This window comes from Porites lutea, chromosome 5 (genome assembly GCF_958299795.1).
Source record: "Porites lutea chromosome 5, jaPorLute2.1, whole genome shotgun sequence".
NCBI lineage: Eukaryota > Metazoa > Cnidaria > Anthozoa > Scleractinia > Poritidae > Porites > Porites lutea.
This window is the reverse complement of record NC_133205.1, coordinates 44791747-44802891: the sequence shown is the minus strand read 5'-3', so window position 1 is coordinate 44802891 and position 11145 is coordinate 44791747. Positions and strand designations below refer to the sequence as shown.

The 11145-nt window shown below is 32.4% G+C and overlaps 1 protein-coding gene across 2 annotated transcripts in view; it reads left to right on the top strand.

The window, feature by feature from the left end:
• The first annotated feature begins 985 nt into the window (after positions 1 to 985).
• LOC140938687 (uncharacterized) overlaps positions 986 to 11145 on the top strand; it is a 28829-nt gene continuing 18669 nt past the window's right edge. Inside the window, exons 1-2 of one of the 2 annotated variants that reach the window (XM_073388188.1) lie at positions 986 to 1769; positions 2982 to 3209. In XM_073388188.1, coding sequence (XP_073244289.1) covers positions 1113 to 1769; positions 2982 to 3209 — 885 coding nt within the window. In that variant the 5' untranslated portion in view covers positions 986 to 1112. The remainder of the gene's footprint in view (positions 1770 to 2981; positions 3210 to 11145) is intronic. The other variant, XM_073388189.1, reaches the window with a different exon arrangement.

The following is an 11145-nucleotide window of genomic DNA, read 5'->3' as shown; positions in this document are numbered from 1 at the left end:
AAATTTTATATCTTAGGCCTGTTTCAAACGTCGTGCTACTGCCGTGCTGAGCTAGCTCGACTGCAGCTCGACTGCAGCACGACACTAGCACGACTCGGCTTCAGACGTCGAATTTAATTCACACAATGACAGTCGAATGGAACGGCTGTTGCCAAAAACAAAAGACAAAAATAAAGAAACGGTTTAGCAAACTTTTAAATATACTCTAATGTATTTATAATTTGTAAATTGAGTTCGGCACGGCGGTAGCACGACGTTTGAAACCAAGTCGAGCTACTGCCGTGTAGCACGGCAAGGCTTGCCGTGCTACACGGCAGTAGCACGACTTGGCTTCAAACGTCGCGCTATTGCCGTGCTGAACTCGAATTTATCTCGATCAATTGAGTTTGGCACGGCAGTAGCACGACGTTTGAAACGGGCCTTAGGTGCTGCGTTTGAAAAAGCTCTGTAACCATAGTTTTAATTCCTTTATTCACAGAGCGCAAAGTTCTTTTTGGTCTATAACGAACAAACAGTAAATCTTTCATATAAGATGGTGCTACATCGTTAGTGATTTAAATGCAAGAAGTAAAAGTTCACTGATCAGCCTTCCGTGGAACAGGCGACCAATAAAGAGACCTTAAAATAAGTGAAATATATTGATGTTTCCTAGTGCCAGCCAAAAGACGTGCTGCTGATTTTGCACAAACTGAAGTTTGTTAATATGACCCTGTCGAAGTCCAGATAAGAGAGAGTTACTACAGTAGTCCAGTTTTGACGTAATAACTGCATGTATTAAAATCTAGCAGTGAGTTTACGATATATATGTCCTTATTTTAGCGATAATCCAATCTGAATGCGGATTCTTCACTAAGTATGTAATTAATAATTAAAGAATGGTTCGCCTGAAAGTGAATGGGTTTTTGCTGTTCAGTGCCTTCTTTTTTTTTTTTAAGTAACAACATAATATTTCGAAGTGTGTGACCGATATGAAAAAAAATCACTGAGGTCTTAAGGTTAATTATTTCAAAAAGGTCTTCTTGCCAGTTGTTAAAGCCAATTTGCATTTTGAAACTGTCCTGCCAGCAAGCAGTTCTTCTTACGTTTTCGCTTGGTGAAGTTTGTGCCAAGGGATGTTTGCCAACTTTACACCACGAGTTGACCAACTCAAGCGAACAAGAGAGCAACTGGAACGGTCATTGAATCTCTTAATCGAAACGAGAAACGATCTTCGCAGCTTTCTTGACGACGAATGCACAACCTCCGAAGAATGGCGAGATTTTCAAATGGTTTCCGAGCGAGTGGATCAGCTAAACGCTTCTGCTGTTCAACTAACAGAAAGAGCAAACAGCAAACTACAAATTGCCTTTGTTGGCTCCGTGAGCGCCGGCAAGTCAACTCTAATAAACACATTACTGGGAGAAAATATCATGCCCGTCACAAGGGGTGAAACATCCTTTTGTAACGTGGCGATCTCGGGGACTATGGATGACCAGTGGAAAGCGATTGACAGACGCTCTGGCAAAACGCTAGATATCACCGAATTTAAACAACTTCTTCACGTACTTAAAGCGAAAGATAAGAGGGAAAGACTTGGCATTACTCCTTCCAGCATCATAGATGTTAAATGGCCTTCAAGCCGAGCCAAAGCCCTGGTCGAAAGCGTTGTGTTATATGACACTCCAGGTATAGGCGAACGTAAGGATACAGATGATGCTGTTATCGATCTTTGCAAGACTGTAGATGTGATTATCGCTGTAATGGATATTCATAGCCCTACTTTGCGAACGGTAAGAGAAAATGAAAATTATAATATCCTTCTAGACTGAATCGTGTGCTCGTCGCTTTGTTTGTACACCAGCCTTTGTTCATTTCACCATTGTTATGAAAACCACCTATTAGAATAGACCTTGTCACGGTTTTCGACGCCATCTTGACGAGTAGGCAAACGAGTTAGAAATTACAGTGTTTGAATGATAATCTAATGTCGAATAATTTCCGTAGAACGGCCGTTCTGAAAAAAATATGAATTGTAAACTAAAGCTTCAATCCTACGGATTCTACAGAAAAAATCGAAGGCTTTACATGCGCTAGAAGGCCTAGAACCACTTTTTAAAATTATCCATACATTTGTCTGTTAGAAAGCCCCGGGAAAAAATTACAGACTAATATATGGAAAATCTAAAGCAAGCCTCTGGAGAAATTTAAGCACAGGTACTTCCCCCCCAATTTTTTCAGTACAATCCTTTGCTTTGTAGCTTTAGTCTACAATCCATGTTTTATTTTTTTTCAGAACGAGCCGTTCTACGGAAATTATTCGACATTAGATTCTCATACAAACACTGTAATTTTTCACCCGTTTGCCTACTCGTCAAGATGGCGTCGAAAACCGTTGCAAGTTCTATAAGAAGGACTCTTTACTGACATGTATTTCATATATACAGAAGTATCACACACGAAGAAGCAATAAATTATTTATCTTACCTTTACTATAAGGGTAAGATCAAACTGATTCCTGAGCTTGTTCTCACCAGTTCGAAATTCATACTGGTCAGTAGATTGTTATTTTGCAATCGCCTGGATCATATGGGCCGCCATCTTGATCAATTATACAAGGATGGGAGAAGGGAGCCTCTTGACTGATTGAGAAGAAACTATCTATCTCCAATGGAAGTGAATATGGGAATTTTGTATATCTGAGCTGCTGGGAAAGTTTTAACAAGGGAGAGATGACTAGTGTTAGGCAATTTTATTAAAAGCTCAGAGAATTTTAAAACAATGTTCCTTTGGGAAGCATTCATTTGCTATTTCGAATTGCTGATTTTGGACTATGTGACTCTTGTTGCTCAATTTTCCCTCAAGTTTAAATTTTATTAACCTTAAAGCCGTTTTCAAACATAACATCCCAGACATAACAAGAAATGAGAAACTTTGAAAAAAGGATAAAATTAAGCCACCATATTTTCATCCTTCGTTACAATAAGCAGCTGCCTTTGATACAGGTCATTGACTTCGTGACGTCTGTAAACTGCTCCTTCACTCTTGGAGCCTTTACTAAGTGGGACATGTTCAGAGGAGATAACTTTTCTGAGGAGTATGGAGATGTAACAACAGAAGACATCAAGGAGCGTTGTATTACAGAATTCATGAAGGCTGTGGCGGACAGAGGAAAAGTTTATTTTGTTGACTCTCATTCACAGAGGAAAGCAAGAGCGCATTCCTCTATTAAGGTAAGTGTTACCCTCAGGGAAGAATACCACAACGTCTTAAAGCAATATAAAACCTTTTAAAACATAAGAGAAACGAATACCATAGCCGACAAGGTCTGTGAACTTGAAAATACTGTCGGACACTCGGACAGTAAGAGCTTTTGGAACTGTTTGGAGTCAATACACGACACGATGAAGGAAATCTACACCCCTCCAATTTCTGAGGGGAAATGGATGTCCCACTCTCAATCTCTACACTCGAATGAACCCCTTAATGAACATTAAGAGGCAATTATTGATGAGTTGCAGAATGTAGTAGATATTATAACACGATCTCACTCCTTGGATTACCTCATTACTGAAAATGAAATTCGCAAAAACAACAATTCTTATATTTCAGACAAACTCAAAAACGAAATGACCAGATCTAGCCTAAACTAATAAGTGCCTGTTTATAAAACTATTTAACACGGTCTTCGACTTACTAGGAACTATGCCCCAAACGTGGTGATGGCCCTATATTATACCAAGTCTTAAATTAATACTACTAAAAACGATCCATCAAACTACCGGGGAATTTGTATTTCCAGTTCTGGTGGAAAACTATTTTGCTCAATTCTCAATCAGAGACTTCTTAAACACGTTGACTAGCATAATATACTTCACAAGTCTCAAATTCAAATTTTTAACAAATAGATTCCATGTTGCCGTGCATCTGTTCAGTAATAAAATCACAGATGACGTCAAAATGTTGTAAAACAGAGAAGTGGCACTCGAGCCACAGGCGAGTGTGTCACTGTTGTTTTTTCTTTCTTCTTTTTCTTTCTTGTTTTTTCTTGCACAAGGGAGAATAATGGCGAAAACATTTTGCAAAACAGCGAGTCTCTCGTAGAGAGGACACACGATGGCGACTGTTGTGAAGATTTCTTGTAGTTTAGCAATCCCAAGTAGTCAAGAGCTTTTTTTTTCCGTTTCTCCATTTTTCTTCTTTGTAAATAGCTCCTGCTAAACTTTTTCGAGGTTTTCACTCGCTTGAATCCAAAAAAATCTCACAAACATTTTCAAAACCGCGCGTTATGTTGAACAAAACAAAGAAAACAAATTTCCCGTGACGTCATCCATGTATCTATACTCTAACAGATCATGGGCAACGACCAATCACATCGCGCGTAGCATTTGCATAATAGTAAAACAAATAATAGAACAGCACTTTGAACATTAATAAATAAATATGTCCATTGCCACTAGGAGAAAATATACCCGTGGTTTGTAGACTTTAGGAAAGCTTTGAATTCGGATTGGCATGATGGGCTTCTCTACGGTTATCTTAAATCAATGTCCAGCGGAATACATCGGACAGACTAAACGAGCCTTAAGAGACAGATTTGGAGAACACCGCAGAGCGATACAAAACAAAATTGACGACGTCGTACCGTAGCCTTTTTATCAACCCGGACACCAACTTAAAGACATCGAACTTATCAACGCCAAAAGAGAATCCATACGTAGAGCCCGCGAACGTTTTTCCATTGAAAAGGCACAAACTGTGAAGCCACAGGAAATAAACAGAGAGGACGACCGTTAAGCCATTTATGTACTCATTGATTTCATTATTATTATATCCTTTATTTTATTTTAGTTTATTTTATTATTATTGTTATTACGATTATGATTATATTTGTTTATATATTTTTTATTATTTCCAATATTTTTATTTTTTATTTTAATTTTTAAATTTTTACCTCTTATTTTATTTTATTATTTTATTTATTTTGTTATTTGTTTTTTTTTAAGTTTCCAGTTACCAAACTCATTTGTCTTAATCCTTTCTAATTATTGGCCCATTTAGTTTTTTATATTACCTTTGTATCAAATTTCCAATTGCTACTCGTAAATAATGACCTCAATAAGCAATTAGTACTTTCGTGCTAACTACATCAGTGTTTTTTTTTTTTCAAAATGGGTGAAACCACAAGCAAGGATGGAGCCAGTCCTTCCAACTGACAAAGATTAACTCCACTTCATCTTCATCCGTTCTTAGCTAAAGTCACTAAAGTCGGTGCTAAATCCTGGTCACACTGCCCCTTAATCTTAAACTCCCTGTTTTGTAAATGCCATCCTACATTCAAAGTTATACTTAATTCAATTGTTTGGGTTTTGTTTCATCACATATTCACCTTACACAAATCATTTTTTTTTTTGACACCCACACATGGAAAAAATCAAAAAAAATTTAAACCAAGTGTAATTGAAGAACATCATCATCACCAGTAGTTATGGAAATGGGTAGTCACGCTCACTCTGTTTTTATTTCTGGCTCAACTCAAAAACACTCAAAAATCCCTGAATATGCAAAAGACTTCAAAAATGAATGGCTTTACATAAGAGGGATTAATAAATTGTGTGGTGAGTTTATGCAAATTCTTGGAGATAATACTGATTCTTTTGAAAAAGTTTTTTGGTCTTCAAGAGCAAGAGCACTTATTAGACACTTTAAAGATGTTTTGGAGGCTCAAAAAATGGGTAAACTTCAAAATATTAGTAAATTAAAGTTCAAATTAAGTGCTGTTAGTAAAATAATTGATCTAAGAATCGACCTATATTTTCATATGGGAAACACTTTTTATGCTGACTTTTTTGCAGATGATGAATTTCAAGATTTTTTTGAGAATTTTATCATCTTCACTAACAATGTTAACATTAAATATGAAGAAGAATTTGAAAATGATCTTTTTGAAGAATATGTTGGTGTAGATGAAGAAAGTGAAAGTGAAAGTGAAAGTGAAAGTGAAAGTGAAAGTGAAAGTGATTAAAAAAAAGCTTAAAGTCTTATAATCTAATTATAAGATTATAAGACGTCATGTCTAACCAAGAAAACGGTTCGTGGGGTAGTACACCCTTTGTTACAGATAAACAATTTCAGAATTTGTCTTTAGATGAAATAAAAAATATAGTAGAAGCAGAAAAAGAAGGGCTTAAGAAAGATTATAAGGAATTAGGATCAAGAAAAAGATTAATTAAACAATATAAAAAATTGGTAGAAGCAAGAGAAAAAGTAAGAAAAGATATTGATATAAAAAAAGAAATTAAAAAACCTAAAACTCCCGTTGTGGAGACGCAACATTATAAAAAGAAAAAGATAAAAACATTTGATGAGTATTTTGAGGAATGTATAAAAAATAGAGAGATTCCCAAAGATACTCCTCCTTATTTACGTAAAGCTCTTGAGCGTGCTATTTTTGAACATTATGAATTAGGACTTGAAAAAGAAAAATCAGCTCTTGAAGACTTTGCTGTTAAATATATTATTAGAGGAATTTTTGGTTTGACTCCAATGGAGTTTTTTGAGAGAATACATAAAAATTTAAAAGATTTTTTTACATACCATCGAAATATAAAATTTAAGATGGTATTGGTTTGTATTATGGAAAAACAAAATATTTCACAAAGTGTTGGTCTTGTAGGAATTGAAAACGATAAAGCTTACTTTCATACAAAAACACATATTAATATTAAATCCACAGATGTTGACAAATTAATTCAATTATGTAAAGATGAAATTGAAGGAAATATTGAAGCTTATCAAGCAGCTGGAAGTGCATGGCATTTTAAAGAAGTTGATAAATTTGAAATTCATACTGTTGAATATAATCCAACGAATGGGTCGTCTTACATTCCTCTTCCTGATTGGATATCAAATAAAAAAGCAATAGTTAATATTCAAAACAAAGATGAAAAATGTTTTCTTTGGTGTATACTAAGATATCTTCATCCAAGAGAAGATAATGATTATCGAATAAAAGATTTGAAAAAGTATGAAAATTCTCTTAACACTAATAGAATTATTTTTCCTATGAAATTAAAAGATATTTCCAAATTTGAAAAACTTAATCCAGAAATTCCAGGAATTAATGTTTTTTCAGTTGATGAAAAAAGAATTTTTTATCCTTTGAGAATGGCGGAGAAAGATTGTATAAATACTATTGACTTATTTTTATATGAAGAAGATGGTGTTTCACATTATTCGCTAATTAAAAATTTTAATCGTTTGATTAAGTCTCAAAAAACCAAAAGTAAGGAAAAAATATTTATTTGTAAAAAGTGCTTTACTCATTACACTAAAGAAGAATTATTACAAAAACATATCTTATATTGTTCAAATAATGAAACAGTGGTTGTCAAAATGCCTGAACCAAAAACAATGTTAAATTTCAAAAATTACTACAAACAACTTCCTATTCCTTTTGTAGTTTATGCAGATTTTGAATGCTTTACTAAACCATTAAATAATTGCAGCCCTAACCCAGAGTATTCTTATACTTACAACTACCAAAAGCATGAACCTTCAGGATTTTGTTTGTATATTAAGGGAATAGTACAAAATATAACAATTAAACCAATTATTTATACAAAAAACAATAATGATGATAATGTAGCTGAGATATTTGTAAATAAACTCGAAGAAGTAACTAAAAGTATTTATAACGATTTTTATCTTCGACCAAAACCTATTTGTTTAACAAAAGAAGAAAAAATATCATTTAATAAAGAGAAATTTTGCCATGTTTGTAAGATGGAATTAAAAACTGACAAAGTTAGAGATCATTGTCATTTTACAGGACAATACCGTGGAGCTGCACATAACAGTTGCAATCTCCAGTGTAGAAAACCAATGATTCTTCCAGTTATATTTCATAATCTTCAAGGTTATGACGCACATTTGTTTATAAAGCAACTTGCTTGTTTACCAGGTGATTTAAACTGTATTCCATCAACAGAGGAAAAATATATTTCGTTTTCGAAAAAGATTAAAGTTGCTGAGTATAAATCTAAAATTACTGGGGAAATGGTTTCATTGAATTTTGAAGTACGATTTATAGATTCACTAAAGTTTCTTCAATCATCACTTGCTAATCTTGTTGGAAATTTACAACCAGAAGATTTTATTAATACAAAAAAAATATTTAAGAAGAATGTAGATTTACTAACTCGTAAAGGTGTTTATCCTTATGATTATGTTTCCTCTCTAGAAAAACTATCTGAAAAAAAGCTACCTCCAAAAGAAGAATTTTACTCCTACTTAAATGATGAAGGTATATCAGATGATGATTATCAACATGCTATTAATGTTTGGAATACTTTTAATTGCGAAACAATCAGAGATTATCACAATCTTTACTTAAAGTCTGATGTTTTACTTTTGGCAGATGTATTTGAGAATTTTAGAAAAACTTGTCTCCACCATTACAATCTGGATCCAGCACATTATTATACATCACCTGGTTTAGCATGGGATGCTTGTCTAAAAGAAACAGGTCAAGAATTAGAACTATTGTATGATTATGATATGTTAATGATGTTTGAGCAAGGTATTCGTGGAGGTATAACACACATATCAAAAAGATATTCAGAAGCAAATAACAAATATATGAAAGATTACAATCCTGATAAAGAGTCTACTTTTATTCAATATTTAGATGCTAATAATCTTTACGGTTGGGCAATGTTACAATCACTTCCAACACATGGATTTAAATGGATGCGTGATTTAACAAAAGAAACTGTAATTGATATTTTGGAGAAAACAAATCATAGTATGTCAAATCTTGGAAAAAAAGGTTATATATTTGAAGTAGATCTGGAGTATCCTGAAAAACTATGGACATCACATAATGACTATCCTCTAGCACCTGAGAGAATGATTGCTAATGGTGTGGAAAAACTTATTTGTCATTTTAAACCAAGAAAAAACTATGTTGTACATTATAGAAATCTAAGACAATATCTTGAAATGGGAATGATAATAACTGCTGTACATAGAGGAATATCATTTTATCAAAGTTCATGGATGGAACCTTATATAAGAAAGAATACAGAACTTCGAAAAACAGCATCTAACAGTTTTGAGAAAGACTTTTTTAAATTAATGAACAATAGTGTTTTTGGAAAAACAATAGAAAACATAAGAAAAAGACAAAATATAATTCTGGTGGATAATCGTAAGAAAGCTGCAAAATTAACAAGTCGTCCAAACTTTGAAAGAGCAACAATATTTGATAAAAATCTTATTGCAGTACATATGAAAAAGACTGAAATTTATTTTAATAAACCAGTATATGTTGGTCAAGCAATTCTAGATTTATCAAAAACACTAATGTTTAATTTTCATTACAACTACATTAAAGAGAAATATAAAAATAAAGCAGAATTATTATTTACAGATACGGATAGTCTAATGTATGAGATTAAAACAAAAGATTTTTATCTTGATATATGTCCTGATGTAAGAGATAAGTTTGACACTTCAGATTATCCTTCAAATCATAAATCTGGTATACTAACAGGAGCTAATAAAAAAGTTATTGGAATGTTTAAAGATGAAGTAGCAGGAAAACAGATAACACATTTTGTTGGGCTGCGACCTAAAATTTATAGTTTTAAAATTGAAGAGGATAGGGAAGTAAGAAAGTGTAAAGGAGTAAAGAAAAATGTTGTAAAAAAGACAATGGATTTTGATGATTATGTTAAATGTCTATTTTCAGGTGAGAAAGAAATGAGAAGTATGAAAATAATAAGAAGTGAAAAACATGATATATATTCTAAAGAAGTTAACAAAATAGCTCTAAGTAATGAAGATGATAAGCGAATTGTTTTAGAGGATAAAGTGCATACTTTGGCTTTTAGATAAAAAATTATTTAAAAATAAATAAAGTATTAAATAATAAATGTCTTATACAGAAGAAGAAATAAAAAAATATTTAGCTATACTTCATAATTATAAAAAACCTATTCAACAAGTTAGTAAAAAAGCACAATGTTCAAATTGCTCAAATACTGAATTTTTTACAATAGTTACTGGCCTCAAAATTTGTGAAAAATGTGGTGCAGAAAACGGTCATGTATTAGGATTATTTGATGTAAAAGATTTGGATAGGTTGCATTATAGAAAAAAGAGTATTTACCATAGGAAATATCACTATGAGAAAAAGGTAAATGAAATTTCTAAAAGAATAAACCTAACTGATGAAGAAAAATGTGAACTTTACGATAAACTAACAAAAATAGATAATAATATCATGGAAATACTAAACAAACAATACTTTAGAAAGAGAATGATAAATATTAATTATTTAACAAAAAAAATTTTGGAGGAGATGGGTTGTGAAAAGTATAAACTTATTGAACTTAAGATTAGTCCTCTAACTTTAGAGATTTATGAAAAATGGTGGGATTGTTATAAAGGTTTAAAAAAATAAATATTATTAATAAAATGAGTAAGCGAGTTCTTGGTACACCCAAATTTGAAGCAAAAAAAATATTTGATTCAATTAAATGTGGAGATTTATTTGAATATTTCTTTGAAGACGCTATTTCACCAGATGGAATATCAAAGAATGATTACCTCAAAGAATTAAGAAATGAGTATTACAATTTAAGAATCGAGTATTACAAATTAAAAATAGAAGAAAATAAAAGATTGTTTGGTTTACCACAAAAAATATTTTATTATTACGAATTTCCTGATGGACAAGTATTTGAAGGTCGCATCGGATAAGGAACATTAGAAAAAAGAGATAAAGATCATAGGACTTGTTGTATTAGTCCTGTTTACGACCATTTAAAAAGATTTCCAGATACAAAACCAAAATTATTGACTAATGATACTCATTACAAAACAGAAAATATTATCTATTTATATAATAAAGAAAAATAGTTTAAATAAAAAAAATGCGTATACAAATTAATCCTAGATCGTTGTTAAATCTAAAACATATCTGTGAAGTGTTGTATAAACTTCATCCATCTGTTTTAGATTACTTGGTTGAAATGGAAAGATCTTTAGGTGATATACTTGGATTTATTGACCTTAACAATCCATCACTAAAAGAAAGAGAATTTTTAGCTAATATTGCTGAGGAAGTAGATTACTCAAAAGAACCTGAGGAACCTGAGGAAC